Below are 27,461 nucleotides of genomic sequence, written 5' to 3' on the forward strand. Positions count from 1 at the left end.
TTCTGAGGTCCCTGGTTCAATCCCGGACCCACCTGTGTGGAGTTTGCATGTTCTCCTTGTGCCTGCATGGGTTTTCTCCGGGCACTCCGGTTTCCTCCCACATCCCAAAAACATGTCAAATTAATTGGACACTCTGAATTGCCCCTACGTGTGATTGTGATTGCGGCTGTTTGTCTCTATGCGCCCTGCGATTGGGTGGCAAACAGATCAGGGCGTACCCCGGCTCCTGCCCATTGACAGCTGGGATAGGCTCCAGCACTCCCTGCGACGCTCGTGAGGATAAGCGGCAAAAGAAAATGGATGGATATTTAGATATTTGTAGAGTATAAGGAGTTTCGTTATTTTGGAAGTTGATCAAACAGGTCATGTAGTCCTTCATATGATCAGTGCTCACGAAGTAGCCCTCAGCCTCACTGACCCCTGGACTATGCAGTATCACAATGTGCGGCAATCCATAAACCTGTCCCCTTACACTTTGAGAACAGATCAAAATCTGTGCACTTTTGATTTTCTTGAAATTACTTCATTCACAACAGAGGCTACATAAAGACACGGGATTACGATACAAGTGAGTATACACGTATACTCAGTTACTCAAGTTTCATTTGTTGCGTGACCAGGCTTGTAATTCACATTATCTTTCCCCATTGAAATAAATGGAAATGACAATCCATTACAGTCCTTGTACTCTTGTGGTGTGAGCAGCTTGTCCACCTCGGGGTGGGTGGACGAAAATATAAAGAAAACTGCGTGGGGTGTGTGTGTGAGTACTCAATAAGATGTAGTAGTTAGTTTTCTGCTTGTATTGTTATACTATCACCGCATAGATGCTAATTTATCCATTAGTCTATATATGGCAGTTTGCATTACCACTAAACGAGGAGACATTCAAAGTGAAATGGTTGTTTTAATTACACAACATAATTCTGTTTGACAGTAATCTTCAATGGAGGGTGGCAATAAACAGATTAATTCTTTTTAAAAAAGTTTTATTTTACTACGTACCAAACTGCAAATTGTTATGAAGTGAGTAGAGTTCACTGCTGCCATCGAGTATTCATATATCCATCCATCCATCTTCTTAGCCGCTTATCCACACAAGGGTCACGGGAGTGCTGGAGCCTGTCCCAGCTCTCAATAGGCAGGGTATATATAAAGCTATATAGAGTATATATATATATATATATCTTTATACAATTTTTATATATATCTTTAAATTCAAAGCAAAAAAATTGTCAGAGCGACTTGAATCTCGTGACACTCCTTTGTCGGGTCACTCATGATTCAAGGTGCTACAGTATTAGTAAAGATATGCGCAGTGCGAGGCAAATACAAACACCATTTTTATTTGAAGTGGTGAAAAACAGTGGAAGAATGGGAAATGTTCAACAAAAAGATCTACAAACATGACTGATCTTGCAAATGGGGGACAGACCCCCACCAAGTTGCACTTATCCTCCAGTGTACCAACACAAGCTGGGAGACAAAAATTTTCCACTGTAACCCATGACTCTACTACTGTAAAAACACTCTGCAATTGGGACTGTGATTAGATTGTACATCTTTACGAGTGTCTCTTCTTGGTTGACGTGAGAGTTCATGAGGGCTTTGTACACACAGACCACAGCATTGACAGTTTGGGATCCTAGCCAGAGGTCTCTCCCAATCAGGCCTGCGCCGCCAGCCTCTCGATGATTCTCCGGTAGTCTTCCAAAACCACCTGGTAGCTCTTCTCCAGCTCCTCGTGCTGCATCTGAGTGTCCATCTGACCCAACTGGGACACCACCTCCTCAAGCCGGAGGCACTTCGTCATCTTCGTTAGCTCCCTTTGATTTTTCTGAGAAAGAAACAAGACGGGCAATGTCGGTGAGGGTGAAAACTATAATTTGGTCAATTAGGAAATGATTTCTGACCGCTAGTGATTTAACGATTACAAGGTAATTGGCCCCATTTCAAATGTGCAATGGATAAAAGTTTACCGGTTTGTCAAGATGCCATGTCTTTTCTCAAAACTTCAAACATCCAGGTTCGATGCAGCAGCGACGCATTTAAGATTTAATTAGCTGCCCTTCTTCATTCAAAGAATTCTTGGAGCACATAAGTCTTAAATAAAAAAGCTGCCCCGCTCTCATTAACTGAGACAGGACGGGACAGCAAGGAGGCCAGTCAAGGCCATTCATACCCTACTTCTGCAGCACTGGTGATTCAAAAATGTGTGCAATGTGCACTTCATTCAAATGTGAGTAAATGTCCAATATTTTTTTTAATTTTCAGGTTTAAAGAAGTTATTCCAGAATGGACTCTGGCTCCTGGGCCCGATGGTAATAGTCAGTGCAGTGTCCATAAATATATATATATATATATATATTTTTTTTTTAAACAAAACAGAATTTGATTGCAAACTAACTTGGTAACTCACATAGTTATCAGCTATTGATGAATGACATTTGAAACAGCGATGTCTTTTTCCACAATAAAGTTCCACATGCATGCAGACAATCTCTCTGGAGGCATGTTATAAAGTATTCTTTCACGTTTACAAAGTGGCGGCATCCAACGTTCAGTGAACTACATGTTAAATCTCCCCAGGGAAGGAAAACTCTGGCAGCATCTGGCCACCAGATCTCCTCTGCCTCTTTAAAGGCATGGTTACTCTGCTGACAGCAGAATGCCTAATGGTTGGTATGCAAAACAAGTCCGATAGAAAACGTCACATGAAAACAGGATGTGAGAGGTTATGTTAGGTCACAGCGCTCTACTCCGTGATTTCATAATGAGGATCTTGTTCACTGTTATTGTTGTATTGAAAGCTTGCCCGGAAAAAAAAAAAGACAGAAGTTGCAGTTGCCCTGATGACGAAGGAAAGATGCGAGGACACAAAGCAACAGAAGTCTAAATAGAAGCTTGTTCTTGGCAAACTGCTTTAAACAAATTTCTCCCAAGATTATTCATGACAAAGCCATGCAGATGCCGACACAAATGCTCTACATAACGAGTCAGACCACATATTCCTGAGTGATGACAGAGCCTCGTCCACCCTGTTGTAACAGCAACAATGTAGCAATTTTCACAGCCTGAAAAGAAGTATCCAAAGGCAGGGGCAGCAGGAGGTGGGGGGAGGATTGTTTTTAATGATGATAAATATCACTATAGTATAATATTTCAGTAATTAATACAATTTAAAGTTTTCCTCCAATTTTTTCCTTCAGTAAAAATCTTACTACTCATTCTGGTGTGCGCGCCTTGGCCCCCTGGTGGCACTACATAATAGTAATACTAGCTGTTCTCCACAGAGGATAAAACATATCCTGTATATGCCTGTGAGTAGGGCTGCACGGTTATGTACAAAATAATTATTTTGATAAAAATTATAAGCATGACTATTAGTCAGGATTATTCTTCATATTGGCGGCACAATGGACTGCCTCACAGTTCTGTGGACCGGAGTTCAAAGCTTGACACCGCCTTAGTGGAGTTTGCCTGTTCTCCCCGTGTGTGGGGGGGGTTTCTCTGGGCATTAGTAATGGCCAATGCGGAAACAGTCACCACTTGGTTCATTTAGTTGTTTTTTATTGAACACTTTGGGAGCACACTGAACTCTCTCTTAACAACGAGCCGCTGCTCGGCCATACTCTCCTGCCTAATTGACCCCTCCGTGGATATTGCGCAATCCGCGTCACTGACCAATCAGAGGCCAGAGATTTGCATAGACCAAAGCCCGTTTTTGCTCCCGCCATTTTCTCAGACAACATTGCATGGTCCAGTATAGGTTTAGTTAGCGTTTTATCGCGTATTTGGGTTATTTAACAAAAAATATGGTTAAGAGGTGTAGTCACGGACTTTGTAATAGTGACGACAGGTATCCTGAAAGGCTAGTTGGTGGAGTTCGATTCGTACCCTTTCCAAAACCGAAGACCCAGTACAAAAAATGCCTTCGATGGATCAAACTTTGTGGAAGACCGCATCATCAACTAAATCCATCCAATATCAACCGGAACACATATGTTTGCACGAAGGTATGCCCTATATTTGATCTTCAATACATGTCTCGTATAAATGAATTCGAAGTTCTTCGCTAGCATAACACTGCTGCGTGTGAACGATTGACACACTTATTCTTTGTTGAGGGATATTTAGCGATGATCGGACTGCACAAACGTCTCTCTTTGTTGCCGGCTAGTGAGCTAAGCTAAACCGGACTATGTTTGCACGAAGGTATGCCCTATATTTGATTTTCAATACATGTCTCATATAAATGAATTAGCAGTTCTTCGCTTCCATAACATAGCTACGTGTGAATGATTGACAAACTTGATCTGTGTTGAGCGATATTTTGCGATGATCTGACTGCACAAACGTGTCTCTTTTGGCGGCTACCCAGCCAAGCTAAACCGGACTAGCGAGTCCTAAAAGCCTTCGAAGTGCACCGAGACACCAAGACTGAAGGAAGGATGTTTGAGGACACTATAAAATAGTGATTGTCGTACTTGGTCGGGACTTACGTAGGTTCGGCACTAGTTCAAGAATAATTATTGAAGGGAGTGGGTGACGTTACACAAAGAAAACTAGAGAAACAACTCGTAAATCAAGCCTCGCCTTCTTCTTTTCCTTCATACGGCGGTTCACAAACGGCTATACAGATACACATACAGATTCTGCACACAAGTGTGATATGTAACACGAAAATAGGAAACTGACAAATTCGTCTTTGGGTTATAATATATTATATTATGTGGCTTCTCGGTCTTCCTCTGACTCTGGAAAGATCTCGCGTTAATATCAATGGCTTCTCCGTCAATATGCATGTAAATACCATTGAAATACCCCTCGCTGAAATACTGCTTTTCAACGATATTTCAATACTCGCTAAGAATGCGAGTGAGAAATCACCTGGTAAATCAGACAGTCTTTTCTTCCTGCGCCGCCATTTTTGCTAATTGTTTGTCTGAGGTTAGCACACGTGGGGTGACGTAACTTCAGGAGGCGTGGTTAAGTGCCCTGTATGGAGGGGTCAATTTACCTTACGCCGCCCCCCTCTGCTGTTAAAGGGGTACACTCATAATTATAAACATTACAGTACGTGGCAGTCCATCGACGTGGTTAAAAATGACAGGGTCCTTCTGCTCTGCCCACCACCAGTGCTTGCGTTAGCAAAGCATTCCATCTGGGCAACGTAGAGCGAAGACGAGCTAGATACGCCGTTTATGTTTACTATTGATAATAATGGCGAAAGTAAAAAAGAAAGTGTTATTTTAAAATGCAATGACTGTCGGAGTTTAAAAACTCACCCTGTATGGTCCAAACAGCCTCTTCTTCACTGCCAAACGGTACGCTCTTGATTTCTCCTCATCACTCATGTCTGTCACTCTAAGACGCAGGATTTCATACACTCTCCTTGCATGTTTCTATAGGGGTAACATCAAATAGGAGATTTAACTCAAAAACAAAAACACAAGAACATACTAAATTAGCATACTGTACTAATCCATGATTAAAACACTTCTCATTGATCAAATCAAGTAAATATTTCCAAACATCAATCCTTTGTTGTACATTCAAAGTTTGAAAAGTATTTAGCTGATGAACTAATAAAGACTGCAACACACCTCGACAGATCAAAACAAAGAGGAAAAATACAAAAAGGTGACAGGATGTGATAAGTATCTACAAATTGCTTATTCAATATTTTGGCACGTTAGATTGTTGACATTTTCCGACATTTATCGCGGTGAGGAAATGACCAAGCAATTACTGACAAAGCACCTTGTTGATTTTCAGTTTTCCTCGTGCCTCTTCGACCATTTCAGCTGACAGACCGAGGTGTAGTTTGTCCTCAGAGAAGGACGTCAGGCCCTGACAAAGCTTGACCAGCACGTAGTCCCTCAGCTTTACGTAGCTCTCAGAAGGATCTTCAGCTAAAAACAATGGATTACAGTCAGGGAGGAATGCTAGAAATCTGTGTTTGGTTTGTTAGCCTCTAAGGAGGAACATGAAGCCTTTTCACGGACCACACTTCAAATTCCACTCTGGCATGCCTTTTTAGTATTCATCTCCCGTCTCCAAATAGCGATGTCAACCACTTGGATCGAGTAAGTTTCAATAAAGCCTCAGCAGGCTATTTTTCATGCCAGCTCACCAAATCAACTTTCCCCACAGGATACAGTCACCGCAGTGACAAATCAATTCAAGCATTTGTCACTGAACCATACATTCTTTATACAATTTCATTTCAAATACGACAACATTCTAAGGGCAGTAAAAAGAGCAGTAAAATTAAAAAAAAAAAAAAGATGTTTTTGCAGAAGTCGTTTTTGGGTGACACAGCCAGAAAGTTATTGATCCAACAATGTTTATTAAGGTGTTTGTAGTTTGCAATGCCCCTTGGTGTACAAGGCAATGTATCGCTCACCTGTGATGTCTTGCACTTTTGGCACACTAGAATAAAATCTGTGCACTGCCTCCAAAAGTTGTGCTCCGTGACCTTCTCCTTGGAATGGAGGCAGAATCAGCATTTGGCTGTTTCCCGAAAAAACACACAAAAAGATAATGGGGTAGGGGTGGTTGTTTTGGTTTTCTAAAATAGTTTCAAAAACATGTTATATGAATTGACTAATTATTTCTATTTAAGCTTTGTGTCATGCATACAAATATAAATCCAGCTACATGTACATGGCCCAAGTACGCCTATCTAATTGGCTTGATTGAATAGGCGGTTAATTTGCATTTCCTGTAAATTTTCTGATTGCCTGTAATGTCTTAATTTGCTGCTTGATCAATGACACTACTTCTTGGACCTGCCAATTAAGACATTATTGCTGGCAAAATCTCTTTTACTCTAAGGAAGTGCCGTGCGGCTATTGTATACATTTGAATGTGAAAGGTAGTTGATTTCTTTAGAACTGTCGTCAGGTCACCTCAGTCATTCCTGTGCCTGTGGCTAGCTCGCTAGCATAGCTAAACACTGTGCAGAGTCGCTCCTTTAAAATCTCATTGCTTCAACGTGGGTTTCATCACCAAATTATTATGACCAATAGTTCGTGGACAACAATTGCATGCTCACGGGAAGTTTATTCATTATCAAAATTGGGTTCAGAAGACACAATGTGAACGAAAACACTGTGACACTTTATGGCACTGTGTCGTTATTGTCGGAACACCCTATTTACCTTCAAATACAATAAAAGAGCGGGCTCAATAGCAGCAGTGACACAGAAATGCTTAATTGTTTGTGGGCAGATTAATTTCTGGTGTTTGACACTGTGAAGATAAAATAGAATTGAATCAGCAAAGCACGAGTTATTCTATTTATTTTTTTTTAAATAATTTGTTCTCGCAAAATGCATTCAATGAAAATGATCACTGCCGCTAAAAAGTTTAGGGACCAGTGACTTTTTGAGTCATTTTATTTTATTTCATATTGAGCATTGTTGCAATGTTAGTGTTATGTAAATGTTTTTTTTTTGTTATTGGTTTGTCCTTTCATGCATTATTAATTTGTGCTAAATTCTTGATTATGTAAGGCCTATTTTTGATCCATCGACAATTAATTCATTTTCATCAAATGCTTATTTATAAAGTTGTTTTCAGACACACACCCTCCTTGTTTCATAATGAAACCAATGATTGGTGAACTAAGACAGTAATTTGGGTCATTTTGGGGAAGAGGATAAAGAAATGTGCAATTTTCCTCTTCCCTTTAACACACAAAAGAATGGGACAGCCCACGCTGCCCTAGCAATTACCTTACACGTGGCCGTGTTTTGTCTGGGTAGGCATAGTAATTATAAACTGTCATGTAGCCAATGGTTGCATAGAGGGTCTCCCCATCTTTCTTGTACTTTTCAAATCTGTAGATAAAACACAAAGGACAAACAGGTCAATTACAAGCACACTTTCTTCCAGTGTCCATTTTAGCTTCTATGTACTTCGCCCACTTCCACGCCAGCCAAGTTAGAGCAGCCAACCCCGATCGGTACACCTGCTGCAAGCTGAATACATTATGCACTTAATTGGAGTACTGCAACTTAGAGGGAGAGAAAGGCCCAAAAGAGGGACTGAGCTCCTCAAAAATCACTTCAATCCATTTTGCCCATTGTCAGTATTAATAGGTGCCAAGGTAAAGGAAACACTGGCAGAGGCTCTTTTTACTGTTAAGACATTGTTCAATGTTTCAAAAGACAACAGCATTCAAATCTGCCCATGCTCCTAAAAAAAAAAAAATTCAAAAGGGCTTTTGGCACAAAAGAACCTCTTGCCTGATCAACAACTCTCCTACAGGGGGAATATAATCAAACTGGCCGGGTAATTGGCCACAAGCGCCTCAAAAGGGGGCTTTGTTTTTCAATGACACAATATAGGCTTTAGGATGGTTTAGTGTGGGGGTGGGGTGCGCACATTTGAGGGAGAATGTCAATTAAAGAGATCACGCACACAAGAAAGAAGTCCCAACGATCGTCATCTGGGTCAATGAAGCTCGCGGTCTCTATGAACCACATAAGGAAGGTCTGCAGGCGCTCGTGGTACTCTCGGAATCCGGGGCAGCTCAAGTCGGCCTACGGCAGGTACAACGGAAAAGGAAATATAAAGACCAAAGTATTATACAGCTTTCGACAACAATTGACGGAGCAAAAGATGAGAATTCACACCTTGTGAATCTGATAAGTGAGATCTCCAGCTTCCTCGTTGTGGACCGTGTACGTGTGCAACAAGGTGCCGAAGGGCCTGAAATTGGCCTCCTTCTCCAGGAGCGTGATGAAGTCGTCAGTGTTACAAGTGAACCCAGCAGGGACAATTTCCCGGATTTTCCCATCAATATTGTCGGGCTGAAATGTGAATTCAGATCATTACAGTGGTGAAAGACTAAGTGAAAAAAAATAGGTTCATAAGCTTCCAAATACAGTTGTAACAACATCAGTTTCAGAAAATCGGAAATTCAGAAAATCAGTTTCTTGACCACCCTCGTAACTCAAAAGACTTGTTTCTCAAGTCATATTTCCCCATTCCCAAGTGGAAGTCCCATTTATCTGTTCAATGCTTTACAAAAATACCAACAATATAGTGAATTTTTCATGAGGAAAATAATGTGCTACAATACTATACATTATAAAAACAGAATTCAAAATAAAACCAGTTTTGTCACCCTAACTCCTTCAATGCACAATGCGCTTTTTCTGTGTGTACTTGCCTTTCCCACCTGGGGCCAGTATAAACAGATACATTTTACTGGAGATTCAACATTTCTCTCTTTCTCAGCAAGATGGAGTAATGTTAGTTGTTCTTCACAGATACAAAGATATGCCTGTAAGCATTGTTGTAATTCAGTCTACTTGCATTGTCTCACCGTTTGTGTTCAGATATCTGTTGTGTACAAGATTACACACAAACACGAATGTTATTTGTAAGCCTGTTATCTTATGGAGTTTTGGTTTGTATTTTAGATTTTAGTTATGCATGTGGTTGTATTCAGAAGGTGTAATTCCATCTTTTATTTAATTTGACAGTAACCTTCAGCTGAGAGTTGCAATCTTGCAATACTGACAAATTATATGTGCCAAATTCCCACTTTGTTTGAAGTTAAAGGCCACCACACCGGTTGTATCTCAAGTAAAAGCAAAAATCTGCCCATCGACGACTGGTACTGCAAAAAAAAAAAAAAAAAAAAAAAAAAAAAAAAAACCCGCTTGTCGGGTCACGCATATAAGTCACCAACTTTATGCCACATATTTTACAATAAACATGTCTTCACACACGGGAAGACATGCAAGAAATATATAAAATAGGTTGTACAAATAAATCACAAATCTTGTGGGTGTGCGCGCGCCAATGAAAGAAAACCATTAGGCAATTAAAACTGTCAGCTGAGCAGAGGCTTCTGCAGCCCCCTCCTAGTAAAAAGACCACTTAAATCTGTACATTTACTCCTCAAGTTAAACCATGAATATGTGATGAAGTTGCCACAATAACGCATTTCTGCCACTCACTGAGAAATTAAAGCTGATGAATTGATCTCAACCTAATAAACCTTTGGCCATACATAATAGAGGCCTCTCCTCTAATCCTGCCAAGTGAACCCAATCAAATGAATTGGGCCCCGCATTTTCAAAGGGCCTCGGAGACAAAAGGGCGCTACCCCCGGATTTTTTACTTAGCCCAACGCGTGGTTAGTTCAGCTGTAATGTTTGCATTGTATCCATTTCCACAAGGATTGACATGAGAACACTTTGCTAAGCAGCCCTTTCACACCATTTACATGTGTGATGGGCATTATGTTGTCACAGAGACCCTCGCTGCTCACCATTGAGAACGGGGAAAATGAAGAAGGTTGGGCCAAAATGCACTACAAAAGGCTAATACAAAATACTGCTTATTCTCTCCCTTTTAGACATCAGCTAATATCAAACTGGAGGTAATGCACCTGCAGCTCAATGCCTCTCCAGCATTGCGATTGTTTAGCCGCATTTCGAAGAAATGAGAAGCATCCTTAAAAGGCCTTGGACAAACAAGACTTTGTTTTAGCCACTCTTCGACATACTAGACACTAAATTGCAGAGCCTTTCAGAATAACTGCCTTAGTTTGGTGTGAATATAACCTAACAATGTACCTTTAGGACATTGTCAATGTATTTGATTTCAAAACAATAATCACAAAGGGGAATAAATAATCTAATTTGTGGTATTATTACATCTCCTTTAAGATTCTGTAGGGGCTTTAACACTTCAAAACCATGAAGCTCTTAACTCAATCTTTTAGTAAGGCATTCATTTTTTTTAGTTCAATCAAATGCACACATCTAGAGAGGTGATGGAAATGTTGAAAATTACCATAGGTCTACCGTATATATTCATTATATTTATTGTCCAAAAAGATGTAATTTTTGATGAGGGACTATATTGCAGCTGCTTAAATTTGAGCGCCTTTTCTCACCAGCTGCACCACAGCCTGACAGTCCACATGCACTCGGACCAGGAGACAAACACTCTTCAGACGCAGCCAGCCATCGCTCTCCACCCTGACACCAGCTGCACTCAAACCCTTAACGCTCAGAGCTACATCAAGGTCAACGCTGAGCGCACATGGACTGTCAGGCAACCATCATCCATCTCGAACATCATCTGGGCATTCAAAGTTGGACCCAAGACATTAACTTGTTCACCAAAAACAACTAATAGTTGAATTATATAATACAGATTTTTTTTTTTTTTTTTTCAAAGAGTGCACCACAAACACACATCTCATCAACATTAACACAACCATTTAGAGTTGTGACAAAAAGAATTGCCCAGTGATGCAAATTGGGTGAAATTTTATGTTTGAGATTGACCTTTGGGTCTACAAAGTAATGAGCATCTATTGGTATAATTTGTGAGGAATTTGCAAATGAATTTGGATTATCGCTTAACAATTGTATAGTGTAGAAAATTAGGATTTGAACATCCTGCTATATTGCAAGTTCTCCCACTTAGAAATCATAGTGGGGTCTGAAATTTTTCATTGAAGGTGCATGTCCACTGTGAGAGAAATAATCGAAAAAGAAAAATCCAGAAATCACAATGTACGATTTTTTTTTAACAATTTATTTGTGGGATACAGCTGCAAATAAGTATTTGAACACCTGAGAAAACCAATGTTAATATTTGGTACAGTAGCCTTTGTTTGCAATTACAGAGGTCATGTTTTTCCTGTAGTTGTTCACCAGGTTTGCACACACTGCAGGAGGGATTTTGGCCCAGTCCTCCACACAGATCTTCTCTAGATCAGAGAGGTTTCTGGGCTGCCGCTGAGAAATACAGAGTTTCAGCACCCTTCAAAGATTTTCTATTGGGTTTGGGTCTGGAGACTGGCTAGATCACGCCTGAACCTTGATATGCTTCTTACGGAGCCACTCCTTCGTTTTCCTGATCGTGTGTTTCGAGTCATTGTCATGTTGAAAGACTCAGCCATGACCCATCTTCAATGTTCTGACTGAAGGAAAGAGGTTGTTCCCCAAAATCTCACAATACATGGCCGCGGACATCCTCTCCTTAATAGAGTGCAGTCGTCCTGTCCCATGTGCAGAAAAACACCCCCATAGCATAATGGTACCACCACCATGCTTAACAGTAGGGATGGTGTTCTTGGGATGGAACTCTTCATTTGTCTTCCTCCAAACACGGATAGTGGAATTATGACCAAAAGTTCAATTTTGGTCTCATCTGACAACAAAACCTTCTCCCATGACTCTGTATCCCTCTGTATCATCCAGATGGTCATTGGCAAACTTAAGATGGGCCTTGACATGTGGTGGTTAAACCAGGGGAACCTTGCATGATTTCAAACCATGACGTCTTAGTGTATTACCAGCAGTAACCTTGGAAACGGTGGTCTCAGCTATTTTCAGGTCATTGACCAAGTCCTGTCGTGTAGTCCTGGGCTGATTCCTCACCTTTTTAAGGATTATTGAGACCCCACAAGGTGATATCTTACATGGGGCTTCACTCTGAGGTTGACCGTCATGTTTAGCTTTTTTCCAATGATTGCTCCAACAATGGACCTTTTTTCACCAAGCTGCTTGGCAATTTCTCTGTAGCCCTTTCCAGCCATGTGGAGTTGTACAATTTTGTCTCTGGTGTCTTTGGACAGCTCTTTGGTCTTGGCCATGTTACAAGTTTGAGTCTTACTGATCGTAGGGGGTGGACAGGTGTCTTTATGCAGCTAACGACCTCACACAGGTGCATCTGATTCAGGATAATACATGGAGTGGAGGTGGACTTTTTTTTAAGGAGGACTAACAGGTCTTTGAGGTCAGAATTCTCGCTGACAGACAGGTGTTGAAATACTTATTTGCAACTGTATCACACAAATTGTTACAAAATCATACATTGTGATTACTGGATTTTTCTTTTTAGATCATCTCTCACACAGTGGACATGCACCTACGATTAAAATTTCAGACCCCTCCATGATTTCTAAGTGGGAGAACTTGCAACATAGCAGGGTGTTTCAATACTTATTTTCTTCACTGTAGAAGTTCTGTCAAGTGTAAATATTGAATACTTCACAAATGTGATATTTTCAATGATTTTAAAAACAATCCATCTTAGTATTGTATCCACAGTGTTAAGATTACTAAAGTAAGTAAGTTTCTTTCGGCTTGTCCCTTTCGGGGTCGCCACAGCGTGTCATCTCAGATGAACGCACATATGTTTGGCACAATTTTTACACCGGATGCCCTTCCTGACGCAACCCTTCTCAGGGAGTGGAGGCCCCAGTGGGATACGAACCCACAACCCCTGGTTTATCAAACCAGTGCTCTAACCACTGAGCTACAGGGCCTCTGTGTGTTAAGATTACTAAAACACAAAATAAGTCTCAACATCAGATGTACCAACAGTATTCATGCTCTCTACTTAAGTAGAAGTACAGCAATTTGTCTAAAGGTACAAATGTAGTTTTGGTTTCAATTAAGTGATGAAATGTTTTGAGAAGCCCAAAATAAATTAATAAATAGAACCTCTTCACACAAAAGTTCCCCTCTTTATTGACTTGCATCGTGAGAGAAGATAAAAAATATAATTGGAAAAGCTATCAAAACAAGTGTTCCCGTAATGATGCTAACATTGTAAACTAACGTAAAAAAATCATAGGCTAGCTTTTGGGAACGAGAGAGTTAATAAACCTAACCTGTTGTCCCTCCCAGACTATATGGGATTTTTTTTAAACAAACCTGGTGGTTCGTAAGTTGGCAGAACAGAATACATTCCATGAATTATTCTTAGATTCTACAAAAATCAAGCAATTCTCTTAAATGGGACCATGGATGGGGAAAACTTTCCTTCTCCAAATTTGTTATCTTTATTTAAGCTCCGTAGTTCATGTCGCTCCATATCACAGCTCTCTCTGTTTTAACCACCTCATAACAAATTCTTTAAGATCTCAACTGCTATTTATGGATACTAGTGGTGGAGTTAACATACCATATATATATATATATATATACACTGTAGATATTGTGCTGTGGCCCCACTTGACAATTACTGTTTGGGTTGTGATGTAACTGCATCCCCACACTAACACAAGTTAAATTAGTTCAAAATGATTATATATTGATTTTAAGAGTTGTGTTAAATGTTTAGCCAAGTTGCTAGAATGCCTAAATAAGTAATAATGCATGACTATAGAGATCGTGTGACATCAACATTTTTACGGCGCTATATTGCTGGTCCAACAAAGCTGTTCGGCAGTGCGGGAGTTGTTGAACCGGAGCAGATTTTTCACAATGACCGAGACCTGTTGTGCTGTTGGTTGTCACAATAGACAGTTCTTCAAATAGATCAATCTATAGCATACCATCTGAAAAGGCCAGAAAAGATCAATGGATTTCGGCAATTAAATGGAATGGATGGTGCAAATACACGCCTGTATAGTCAGGTAGGAATTATTCTTCTCAATCTCAAATTATCAAGAAGTATTTATAACGCCAAATTGACTCATTTGAGAACAATGCGTATTTAAAAAAAAAAAAAAAAGTCTGTCACAGAGTTTTACGGAGGTTAACGTGTGGCAGCAATACGCTTCCATGTACGGAGGAGACAACTCCCTGTCCTAAATTTTTCTGTGTAAAACCAGGGGTCATTTATTTAAATATTGGTATTTGTATTAAAAAAAAATCTAAGTGGGTGAGAACAGATCCAGAACAGATCCAGCAACATAGTATTTGTATGCGTCCAGTATGGAAGTAAATATGTGACACCAGGATTTGAATATGCAATGCCACAGAAAATGGGATTAAAATTTGAAATGTAAAGTGATCACATTTTCAATAATTGTATTTCAGTGTAACTTTTCAATGTTAACAATTCAATGGGCTACAATTTGCTACCTGAAGTTAAACCGGCTACAATTTGCTGTCTGAAATTCAACCAGCTAGAGCCAATCCAGTAATGCTTTCTTAGTATGTGATGTCATGTAACTAAGAAAGCGTAACTGCGATTGGCTGGGTGTTTGGTTCTGACTTGAAGTAACCCTACCTGGTGGCACCCACGGTGACGTTTAGACAGCGAATTGTAGCTCGTTGAATTTCAGACAGCGAATTGTAGCCAGCTGAATTGTTAATATTGAAAAGTTACAGTGAAATACAAGTACTGAAAATGTGATCACTTTACATTTGTTTTGAACTGTTTTCAAATTCAAATCCTGGTGGCACATATTTACTTCCATAGTCCAACTTTTATACGCTTTCAGACTCTTCTGTGAAAATCTCGATGACTTACTCACCAGATACATATGTATACCCAGCTGTCCAAGACAGGAAAGTGAATTAACAGTCAAATTTCCTTTTGACGAAAAAAAAAAAAAAATCGACTTCGGAAATAAATATGGATCCTCTCTGCCAAGTGTCTTTAATTTTTCCACGTACCTTCGTTTATTATCACCACGGTATCGGACAAAATTCTGGGTGTCGTGCTACAAGATAGATTTTCGTTTTGTCTCAACGGAATTAATGTGCAACAATGCTTTGTTTGATCGGCAAATGGCGACATAAACAAAAATCACATGATTTTATGACATAGGCGCACAATCTCTACACCGGATTCCATTTACAACACATTCACAAAAAATAGAAAGTCCGTTCTCAACAAGGGGTGTTTAGAGTAGACACATTTGAGAATTAAAAAAAAAAAAAGTGTTCGTCTCTGCATTTTCAAAAGATAGCAAGGGGGCAAACCTCAACCAAAGCAAAGTTTGGGGAGATACAAACATACATAGGTATTTGTAATTTTACCTTTTCAACTAATGAGTCTTTGTTATGAGATGGTTTGTCATTTAATACCACACTGATCTCTGCAGTGCAAAAACACTCATCATCCAACAATAGCTGGCTGGAACTAGTGCAATATCAGTATATAATAAAGTGAATTCATGACAATGTTCATAATCACACTTAGAGCTATTGGAGTTTTAAAGGCAACAATAACGACCTGAAATAAATAAAATAATCACCCAAACAAGCAAATCTTACCTCCACACAGTCAAATGTGTCTGTGACTTTGGAAGAATATTTGACTTTATAAAGAGTGGTTAGGCTTCCTGCTGTGTAAAAGAGTTGTATCTGAAGGCCCTTGTACCCAAAAGCCACTTCACTGTGGGGAAAAGAACAGAATAAACATAGAATATGGTAAAAATTCTCAACAACAACAAAAACAACAATAGGTAGTTCATTGTCCACCCATCATTTGAGCCATTCATCCTCACAAGAGTCGCGGGGGTACTGGAGCCTATCCCTGCTATATTTGGGCAGGAGCCAGGGTACACCCTGCACTGGTTACCAGTCAATGACACTTAGGGAAAAAAAAAAAAACCAGTCGGAGTCACAATCACACCTAAGGACAATTTAGAGACTACAATTAATGCATGTTTTGGAGATGTGGGAGGAAACCAGAGTAGTCGGAGAAAATCCACACTGGCACGGGGAAAACATCCAAACTCCACATAGGCGGGGCCAGGATATGAACCCCAGTCCTCAGAACTGTGAGGCAGAAGCTTTAACCAGTCACCCACCAAGCCACCGGGTAATTAATCGGAATTTTGCAAATTTTAGGAGTAGAATAGAATTTATTAGCACTTAATTTTCATAATTCATCAAAAATTTACATAACACTGCAGGCCTTCACTTTGTTGTGGTCTTTGTTTGCTTTTTTTTCAGTCCAAGATCCCCTGCAGTTTATGGTAGTTTACAGACTCATACAACTGCAAGCAATGAAACAAAGCCCAAATTAGTGCTGTCCATTGGAGCTTATTGCAACAGCCTATTTGGTACTCTCTAGAGAATTATAATTAACTAACGTAATTATAATAATTATGAAAAAATTAACAAGTGAATGCTTTGGAGTAATATATTGTAGCAAACCTGCCTGCAGTTGTGTTACGTGGATTGTTGCAAGGGTTTAGTAAGATCTGTGGGCCTGTGAGACCATGAATGTGTACAAGTTTTATTTGTAATAGGGGGTAAGGAAGAAGAGCTTCTCATGTCTGTGAGATATATGAAGGCTCGACCGAAACTCATTTGGTGACATTAAGCGGAAAACCCTCAATAGCAATCCTATGCTCTACAGTATATAAAGACGGGGGGAAAAAAGTACTTACTCATCTCCAAAAATCTGGTGGCTGTACTCTGGGTGGAATGTGGTACCATCATCATCAACATCCTCTGGGAAGCGTACTGAGTAACAAAAAAAAAAAGTGTATTCATGTTTTTGCTTTTTACCAAATAATTCCTTTATTTCCATAAGTGAGTGATACAACATACAATAATAATAAACCTGTGTATGCATTCTTTGCCTCTCATACAATACAATATGTGCAGGCTTCCAACATCCCTATCAGCTTTGTATTCAAATGGGCCCAGATTGTACAATGAGTACAAGTACATTGAGACTAGATCATTATTTCTTTCACTAATTTTGGAAAAAAAAAAACAAAACCGTTTGATTCAGGTGAATAAACACTCATATACATGATGAATAGAAAAAAATAGAAAAACAACATACTTAGTTTTAAACATACAGCTTCGTTGGTGTCGCACTTAAATTCGGCCAGTTTCTTTTCCATGTTGTTTACTCCTGTACATCACAGAAAGCAGTACGACAAAAGATCAGTCCATCCAAACAAATTCTCGAGGAAATACAACAGATTTGCGCTTAACGAGACTGGTAAACAGAGATAATATACCTATTTCTATTATAGACGATCATTCACATCTCGTAGTATAGTTAAGGTGGCTTTCATGCATAATAACGGCAACAGCTATCATGATATTAACAATGTAAAAAGTTACATCATTCGTATAAGCCCGCACTTTGTGGAACAAGCATCATGTTATGACAGACTGATAGCATGGAGCTAACATAAAAAGCAGGCCCCCTTCGCTAATTCATTGCAGTAATATCTCGTCCCGCTCGGCACTTTACACGTCTCGGGGAGCACACGTCTGCCTACGTTTGGCTCGGGATACAGGAGAGCTGTTTGAAGGCAGAGGCAAATACAACGAAGCTGTCAAATACGTACCCGCCATTTCGGCACTTCTTGTGGGGAGTGTATGTGTTGTTGTCCTAAAAGACCGCGCAATCAGCACTTCCGGGTATGCCTGTTTCCGGCAAAAGCGGATGTATTTTTTTTAACCCCCAAACCCGCTTTGTTGTGTTTTTTAAAAATAGAATATTTAAATGCAGTACGTAAATTAGTAAATATTTTTCCAATTAAAAATAAACAATTTATAGTTCGCTTTGTAAAAAAATCTCAATTTATATAATTATTGTGCGAATAATCGCAGTGCAAAGCCATATAAGCAAGAGTTTGGACACTTAGTAAAGTTACCGTACTGCTCTGTCATTGGTCAAATCCACGTCACATGATTTATGGATGTCATGTTGTAACCAAACGTCTCCATTATTCCCACATTCATTATATAGACTTGCGGTAGACTTTCTCGTTTTTTCTTAACCTGTTGTAAATACATTTTATTATATATAAAGAAATATTCTGTGACTGTAGGCCACAAGTTTAAAACTAATGGCCTGGTGGCCAGATCTGACCCACCACATCATTTGATGTGACCAGCAAAAGCTAAGTGTGGTCGTAGTTGATGTTCATCTGAATAAATATTGCAAATTGAGATTTCCATCCATCCATCCATCCATTTGCTAAGTTGCTTGTCCTCACAAGGGTCGGGGAAGTGCTGGAGCCTATCCCAGATGTCATCGGGCAGGAGGCGGTGTACACCCTGAACTGGTTGCCAGCCAATCACAGGGCAAAGAGGAACACCTGTCACACCTACTATCACACCTATGGGCAATTTAGAGTCTCTAATTAATGTATGTTTTTGTGATGTGGGAGGAAACCGGAGTGCCTGGAGAAAACCCATGCATGCACGAGGAGAACATGCAAACGCCACACAGGCAGGGCCTTGAACCTCAGTCCTCAGAACTGTGAGACCAACGCTCTACAGCTACACAACCACACTGCCCCAAATTAAGATGTTGCAAGCATTCTTTTGTTAGAACACCCCCCCCCCTTTAAAACAAAAAAGAAAGTTAAGAGCCAACTACTTCCCTCAACGTCCGGGAAAAATTGTTATTTTGTACATGTAAAGATATGTGAGACATTTTTGCATGGATATGGTTCTACGGGCCCTCTGAGGGAAACCAGAACTACAATGTGGCCCACAACATCTGCTGTAGGCTGTTCCACTCGCCCTAGACAAGGCATGCAGATGCATCATTTTGTCTCTTAATGATCGTAGCCTATTTTTCTTGTAGTTCACTAACAGGGCGTGATAATAATCGCCGATTAAAATATAATATTATTTATGTTCAGGTGAACAGGGCCCAATTTGGCATTGAGTTAGTAAATTTGTGAGTAAATTGAGACAAGTTGTTGAGCTCATTATTTTAACATTCATATTTTTTGTGACCTTTTTGTTTGGAGGTGTCCTGTATGATTTTTATCTTGTAACTTTTTTTGTGGGCAGTGATCCATGAGAGAATCCAGCAAAGAGGGTTATGGTTATTGAAAATAATGTGTTTTGCCAAATTAAAATCTCAGTGAGTGTTTGAGCTCTCAGTGCAGTGCACATCAGTTTTTCCCCGACATTTTTGAGCCAAGAAACCCATTTCGCATTCAAAACCCACCAGCAAAAAAAAAAAAAAAAAAAAAAAGATACAAAACTAATAATACTGAAATGAAAATCCTGTCTTAAATTATTCTCAATGTGACATACTCACTGTGAAATTATGGCCTTTTTAATTGAACAAAAAGCTTTTACAGACAGACTTGCAGGAAGACTTGACCTGTTCTGTTATACGGTATGAGTAACAACAAGAGGATACATACAGTAATTTTACTTTACCTTCTCTATCTAATGGAATAGCATTTAATTGTTTTGCCTGTCACTACAGGTCAGTAGATGACAAAGAGACAGTATATTTGCAATGAATGAATAATAATTTTACAACATTGGAAATTTCCAGAAGTAACCCCTAACCCTGGTTTGAATTACTACAGCGTATGTGTAGGTATGCAACAGGAAAGTGGTTTTGAGCACCACTCAACTCAAATTAACTCTCACGCACAGGCAATAAAATCAATTTGGATGTACCGTACTTTATGTAAACCATTTATGCAATAGAATGACAAAGGAGATGAAATGCAGACTGCATAATATGTGTTAGATTTACATTCCAAGGCAAATCCGAATGTAAACTGTAAAACAATTGTGACAAAAATTGAGTTGCTTCATGCTTGCTACTGTCATGACAATGTGAGCTAATGCACCATTATGATGATAAATCTTTTTACTGATTTAGAGGACCAGCAATCCCAAATCCAAATATGTATGCACTTATAAACAGGGTAGGGCCAATGACTGCCTGTTGGGGACCAGGCATTCATCATAATGGGGTGGAAGTGGGTTTTACACTTAGTTACATGGCTGTGCTGCTGAGGCCGCCCCCACCAGGCTGGATGGGTGCTTGGCATGAGGGTTCCCCTCTATTAGACCATGGCTGCTCCCTGGATTCCCACCCTCATCGTTCTTTTCTTGGGTATTCTATCCACCCCCCTTTTCCAACAAATGAGGGAATTTTCCTGTCCTCAGCCTGGGTTGGGACTGACCTCATCGTGTGCCCTGCGGGTTGTGGTGGGCTTCCTGATCTCCTGGGTGGAGGGGTGGGCAGTGGGTGCCAGCGGAGTGTGGAGCGAGGGTGGGCAGCCACTACCGGGTGGCTAGTTTTCGGGGTGCCACAGAGGGAGAGGCCGGGGACCAACCTGGGGGCCCTCAATGTGGGACATGTCCTGTCGACAGGGTTGCTCACGGGTGGTCCCGGTTCTGTCCTCGATTGATCGGGAACGGTCCTTTGCCGCAGCGTTGCTGACACAACAATTATAGGACATATATATATATATATGTATATATATATATATATATACAGTACATTATATCCATCCATTTTCTTAGCCGCTTCTCCTTGCAAGGGTCGCGGGAGTTAGCCTATCCCAGCTATCAACGAGCAGGAGGTAGGGTGCACCCTGAACTGGTTGCCAGACAATCGCAGAGCACATAGAGACAGACAACAGTCGCACCCACAATCACACCGAGGGGCAATTTTTAGACGGTCCAATTAATGCATGTTTTTGGGATGTGGGAGAATACCAGAATGTTCAGAGAAAACCCACAGGGAGAACATGGAAATTCCAGACAGGCGGGTCCGGGATCGAACCTGGGACCTCAGAACTGTGAGGCAAAGTCTTTACAGCTCGGGGAGAACATGCAAACTCCACACAGGAGCGGGATTGAACCCGGGCCCTCAGAACTGTGAGGCCAACGCTTTACGACTGCCCCACTGTGTGTATAACCATCGTTCCATTTTCTTTTCACGAGGGTCATGGGAGTGCTGGAGGCCATCGCGGCTGTCAACGGGCAGGAAGCAGGATACGCCCTGAACTGGTTTCCAGCCAATCGCAGGGCCCATTGAGACAAACAGCCCCACTCACAATCACACCTAGGGGCAATTTAGAGTGTCCAATTAATGTTGCATGTTTTTGGGATGTGGGAGGAAACCGCAGTGCCTGGAGAAAACTCACAGGGAGAAAAAGGAAACTCCAGACAGGCGGGTCCGGGATCGAACCCGGGCCCTCAGAACTGTGAGGACAACTCTTTCCAGCTGACCCACCGTGCTGCATCGTGTATGTGCGTCGAAACACAAACAAGCCCCCCAGAAGTAGGCGTCGCCGCTGCTTTGGATGTTCCTTTTATACCCAAATATGACACTCACATGTTTCTAATTAAAGACATTTTTTTTTTAATTTTTCTGAACTTTCGTCTGGCATGAAATTGAAGTTGAAGGAATATTTACGCACGAAAAAGCAATAGGATTTAGCAATTTGATTAAATGACGTAATCACTAGTAAAGGTGCTAAATTTGTTGGATCAACGCCGCTGTGATTAGGGCCGGTGCAAGCGCCTTGCACTCCTTTCAACGAATGTGAGGCTCCGATGTTCGGCGCTTCCTGCTTCTGGTTGGCGTCTCTTTACAGGCTCATCGTATCCTCGTCTGAACCTGACAAACAGGAACTGCTGCGCGGTGTCACTCTCACCGCCCTGAACAGAAAGGAACCGTCCAGGATTTAGATGTCTTGCGTTTCTGTACTGCATCCAGTCGGCGCCTGCGCTACTTCCTTACAGCTGACGTCACAGCCAGCATGGCGGTCAAGGTGACTCCGTCACTATTCATCAGATATTAACTTTAAAAGACCCTGAGGCGAGCGTGTGTATTCCGCTGTCATCCGCGGGGACCGGCGAGCGGTTAGGGCGTGTGTCAGAAATGCCGCGGACCCCCCCCCCCACCAGTCAATGCTGCCGGCACACCGTCCGGAGGAACGCATCACCGTCGGGCTTCTCGCCGACGTCTCGACGCGGCCGTCATGTTTACGACGAGACGTTTTTGCTTTCGTTTTGTTTTCGCCGCTCTGTTCGGCGGCTCGCTGTCGCCTGGAGGGTCGGGTTGCCTTTCCGGGGATGTTTTGGACCGCCGTGGGGGTTCGCTAGAATCCGAGCTAATCGCAAGAGGAAAAAGTTCATTGATAAACCGGTTGAATCACTTTCGGGTTTGTTGAAGATGCAACTCGACAACGACTAAAATTCGCCTTGTGTGTTCCAGGTGCAGATGACAAAAAGAGCTGACCCCCATGACTTGAAGGCAGTTTTTCTCAAGGTAAGGCCTTTTTTTTTAATTGTGTTAGTTTGTGGATTGTCATTGTGTGACGGGTCACATCGTCTTACTTAAAGGTCACACACTTGGCTTAATTTATTTTGGAGTGGCTTAAAAACAGAATATATAGATAGAGAAGTGAACAATGCAGAAAAGCTATTGTTGTACAGGTGTCCACCATATTTTTGTCATGGACCACATCAGACGATACGCTGTAGTTTCCATTAGAGCAGGTTGTCAAACTCATTGGAGTTCAGGTGGCACATACAACCTCATTTGATGTGCAATCACATCATATATTAATTAATAATAGCTCTCCTTTTTGTTCTAATGCAAGGCGGGATTAGTTATGTGAAAACTTGAAATCTTGTAAACCCGATAAAAAGACGTTAAATATTATCCCAAAAAATAATGGCATGTCACATTTAAAATGACCACATAATTTTGCCTTACGCTTGCTTAATGCTAACACACATTGCAAAATGCCATAGATAGCCATGGATAGCATCGATAGTCCTGGTGTTTTAGCCCTTTGAGGAACATGTATGTGAACACAAATGGATCCAGAGATAACGGCTGAAAATACAACAATAATCTTTAGCATATTTTCTCTGTCGTCTGTGAAAAACAACTAATATTATTGTAGTTTATTGCAGTCTTCTTTGTGTCTCCCCGAGTATATTATATTCTCTCCGGTGACTAAGTTGCACGCACAATAAGGATTTGCAATGGTTCAATTGTGATTTACGTTCTTTTTAATTATGCTATTACTATGTTTATAGAGTAAATATTATAGATTGCTATTTTTTTTTCCCCCATATTAACAATCACATGACAAAGCTTTGTTGTTTTTTGGGGGGGAGTCTGGAATACATTAATGCCATTCCCATTATTATCAATGAGGAAAAATGATTGGTGTGTTTTAAGTTAAGCGCTTGGTCACAGAATGAATTAAACTCATATCTTAGGGCGCCACTGTATTATACACAATTTTATCCATATATTTAGAAGTGCATAAATTGCGGTTGTTTTATGTTAAGTTACATAAGTAGACTGACTATTAGCTCGTGATCTAGTGTTTGACACCTGTGTTAGACACACACACACAGATTTTGGAGTGCAAATTTCCTTAAAGTCTCCACATGGTCTTCACGCTTCCACAACAGGGCTGACTGTAATTTCCGATGCACATTCAGGTGGAAGATTTAATTACTGCCAGCTCTTTGTGACTGCCTGTATAATTTGATTAAGAACTACTCGAGGCCTACTGCGAGAGTGAATAGAAACAATAATAACGTGATGGAGAAAAGGCGGCACAGCCATAAATTGCCGGGAATTAATATTTTCACTTGATACGTGAATTCAGCGCAGTGCAATGAAAACAGTTGGCAGGAAATGCTCCAGGCTCGCCGTTTGTGTTTATCTCGAGCCCTTTCTGCCTTTCTTGGCTCACTTCTGCGATCTTCGAGTCTTTTTTTTTTGCCGTGCCAGTTCACGCGGTGCTTGTGTTCCCTCATCTATCGCTGCTCCAGTTTGAAACCCAACCCCGACTCTAAAATGGACTGCAGGTTTTATAGGCTGTTTGAGATTGCAAGTTTAGAAGATGGTAGTGCCGGCTCGTGTGTATATTTGCTTCGGATTGTTGAAGGACAACACGGCCATGACACTTATTGGCTCTTGGTTTTTTTTTTTTTTTTTTTCCTCGCATTTTGGACGAAAGTAACTTTATTCGCAAAACACTCTCATCTGGTTGGCAAACCATTTAATCCCAATCGAATTTCATATCCTACACTTTTCCTCCTTTGAAAATGATAGAACCATTTTGTTATCAGTCCAATGTTCATGCATTTTTGAACTTTCATTAATTGCAAAACCGAGTATAAAAATAATCCATCTATTTTCTTCGCCGCTTATCCTCACAAGGGTGCAACAAACAGCGCTGGAGCTTATCCCAGCTGTCAACGGGCAGGTGGCGGGGTACACCCTGAACTGGTTGCCAGCCAATCACAGGGCACATAGAGACAAACAGCCGCACTCACAATCACACCTAGGGGCAATTTAGTGTCCAATTAATGTTGCATGTTTTTGGGATGTGGGAGGAAACCGGAGTGCCTGGAGAAAACACATGCAGGTACGAGGAGAACATGCAAACTCCGCACAGGGAGGGCTGGGAACTGGGTCCTCAGAACTGTGAGGCCAATGCTTTCCTGCTGCACCACTTTGCCGCTAAAAATAATGTAAGATCTTTAAATAGTACTGTAATATGCTATGACAATAAAATGGCAAGTCACAGCTTTGCTTGAGCTTGTGCTTTGAGTATGTTCCTGTCACTTGCCGTAAACAAATTTTGTCTGTATTCTAATGTCTCTTGAGAGTTTCCACTGTAATTGAAATCAAGCGTGATCTGAATGTAAGAGTTGCATTGTATCCACAGGTTGCAGGTTGAGCTCTCACGCTAGTGCCATAAAGTCGCTCTGTTATCCTCGAGCACCCAAATAACACAGGTCTGTGGGGAAGGCCCGTTTCTGTTCCAACCCGACCTTGCCCTGGTGCGCAAAAGCATGTGAAGGCATGCTTGGATGAGTTCGGTCTTGAAGAACCTTCGACAACCTTTCCGTTCCATCCAACCATTTTCTTTTTTGTGTTGTTTATGCTCAGTAGGGTCCCCGGTAAGCTGAAGCTGACTTTGGGTGACAAGCAATTTGAGGCGAGCTGGTAAACTGAGTGAATTTCTTGTATAAGAAAGGGAATATATGAGTTTATTATGACAAAGAGGTACCAGTAAAGTAAATACAGACAAAGTGATTTTGTTTTCCGCAAGCAGAATTCTCAGCCTCAAATTTTACACGTATGATAAAGTTAAAAAACAGTGAGATGGAAATTTGTGTGGCGTGACATGAGCATTACCTTGTAACATTCACCTAATAACCATCGGTGGCTAGAAATGTTAATGTAGGTTTGGCCATAATACTCCACAGTCGTGTGATTTGCTCCTTCACAGTAAAATGTGTCCACAAGATAGCAACGAGCGAGCTTCTCTGCATAAATAAAACATATGCTGCATAGACTCAGAACATACAGGCAGTTGTATTTTTAGATGCCCTACTTCTACGTCTTGCAGTGCTTATCATCTTTCATGGACGCGAAAGGGCCCTCACTGACACTAAGTCCTGCCCTTTATTTTTTCTCGTGGTCTGACTGAGTCTCTTATAGCACGGTAAGGACATGTGAGAGCAACTCAATCAAGAGTGAGAATCCCCTCCTACTGCTTTTGGAACAGTTCATATAAGGTCGCCTCTTCATCAGAACTATGTCGCAGTTCAATTTTATTGCTTTGTGCAAGACAATACTGCAACCTCGGCGGGGTATGAGGGGGGAAATACGATGACTTTCACTCTGGCATATAATAATGAATGACGGGAAACACCTTTATGGTAATGGTGGTTTGATTTTATCCTGCTCATGAGTCAGTATTTTCCTTTAAGCGTTTAAATATTTCCAGATCAAATTGAAGTGTGTGTGTGTTTATATATATATATATATATATATATATATATATATAATTTTTTTTTTTTTTAAATATTCATCAATGGATACTTTTCATACTGTGTATTACTTTCATATGCCAAGTACAATAGCAAGTTATTAGACCAGAAATGGCAGGCAAAGGGAAACATAGTCTATTCTGCCCACCATGACTTGATTCTACTTATCAAAATGGATGATGGGTAAAGATGGACGTTAAGGGCGGTCCGCCTTGTTTTGTCATGTGTGTTTTTTTCAGTATGCCAGCGTGGTGGAGGATGGGGAGCATTACATGACACCCAAAGACTTTGTGCAAAGTTACCTCGGTCTGCAAACACAAGCGCAACACAATCCCAAGACTGTGGGCCTGATAGCTGGAGTGGCTGATACCACCAAAGATGGGTGAGTATCGTCCAGTGTTGTGATTTCATTACATATAATTCAAAGTATTAGAGACTGTTCTCAGCAGCCGGAGGCCCCATAGCTCAGTGGTTAGACCATTGGTTTGGTAAACCAGAGGTCGTGAGTTTGTATCCCACTGGGGCCTCCACTCCCGAGAGAGGTTGAGTCAGGAAGGGAGTCCGGCATAGAAACTGTGCCAAACAATATGAGCGTTCATCTGAAACCTACTTTACTAGAAATGGTTCTCAGCAGAATTCATTGGAAGAAAAGAAGGTTTGAGATGAACCGAAAACAAAAAACATCTATGAACTGTTCTGGTTGGCGATGACACAAAGTAGCAAAATTATATTGGAAATTGTTTTCAAGATGAGTATGAAATGTGTTGATTTCATGGTACTTGTTTAGGAAAGTTGTGCCGGCCCGGTCAGACCAGGATCAATAAGGTGCTTGGTGGCTCGACATTGCCACATTAACACAGAGCCATTGGGCCACAGTAAATATCGGAGCTTTAGAACTACTTAACTGTTTTTCCATTTGATGATTTTACAACTATGGTCTAAAAGTGTTTTTCATTAATGGTTAGTAAGCAAAAGCGCATTCCAACTTGTGTATAAATTTGGTTTGTGGCCACCATCAGAATCATCTTTATTTGCCAAGTACGTCAAAGAAAAACAAGGAGTTGGTCTCTGTTCGGTGCAGCCGCTAAAAAGTAGTATGACAACTGACGGTCAATTGATAGAGAATATTTTTCAGACATAAAGACATAAAATAAACCCCACAGTAACTGAGCA

The 27,461-nt window shown here is 40.8% G+C and overlaps 2 protein-coding genes across 3 annotated transcripts in view; one reads left to right on the forward strand and one right to left on the reverse strand.

The window, feature by feature from the left end:
• Positions 1-1,330: 1,330 nt before the first annotated feature.
• On the reverse strand, positions 1,331-18,190 carry hat1 (histone acetyltransferase 1). Of its 2 annotated transcripts, none has more exons than XM_061842425.1 (11): positions 18,044-18,190; positions 17,527-17,598; positions 17,123-17,198; positions 15,999-16,119; positions 8,646-8,822; positions 8,431-8,552; positions 7,743-7,847; positions 6,410-6,516; positions 5,764-5,915; positions 5,289-5,405; positions 1,331-1,837 (listed from the first exon to the last, which is right to left on the reverse strand). In XM_061842425.1, the coding sequence occupies exons 1-11, from the start codon at positions 18,048-18,050 to the stop codon at positions 1,667-1,669; spliced, it is 1,227 nt and encodes a 408-aa protein (XP_061698409.1). In that variant the 5' UTR covers positions 18,051-18,190; the 3' UTR covers positions 1,331-1,666. The 2 variants fall into 2 exon arrangements, with proteins under 2 accessions (XP_061698409.1, XP_061698410.1); XM_061842426.1 differs by lacking the exon at positions 18,044-18,190 and adding an exon at positions 17,975-18,040.
• Positions 18,191-21,608: 3,418 nt separating this feature from the next.
• Positions 21,609-27,461, forward strand: part of LOC133511938 (electrogenic aspartate/glutamate antiporter SLC25A12, mitochondrial-like) — a 28,218-nt gene continuing 22,365 nt past the window's right edge. The window contains exons 1-4 of the mRNA XM_061841054.1: positions 21,609-21,753; positions 22,070-22,246; positions 22,693-22,746; positions 26,528-26,670. Coding sequence (XP_061697038.1) covers positions 22,235-22,246; positions 22,693-22,746; positions 26,528-26,670 — 209 coding nt within the window. The 5' untranslated portion in view covers positions 21,609-21,753; positions 22,070-22,234. The remainder of the gene's footprint in view (positions 21,754-22,069; positions 22,247-22,692; positions 22,747-26,527; positions 26,671-27,461) is intronic.

This window comes from Syngnathoides biaculeatus, chromosome 14 (genome assembly GCF_019802595.1).
Source record: "Syngnathoides biaculeatus isolate LvHL_M chromosome 14, ASM1980259v1, whole genome shotgun sequence".
Taxonomy (NCBI): domain Eukaryota; kingdom Metazoa; phylum Chordata; class Actinopteri; order Syngnathiformes; family Syngnathidae; genus Syngnathoides; species Syngnathoides biaculeatus.

Bases quoted from the DNA above. Each gene is read 5' to 3' on its own strand.
- hat1 (XM_061842425.1), bottom strand. The intron at 8,553-8,645 runs GTGTGAATTCTC...TACCTGCCGTAG, and splicing joins TCACTTATCAGATTCACAAG to GCCGACTTGAGCTGCCCCGG. The intron at 5,916-6,409 runs GTGAGCGATACA...CATTGTTTTTAG, and splicing joins AAAAGTGCAAGACATCACAG to CTGAAGATCCTTCTGAGAGC.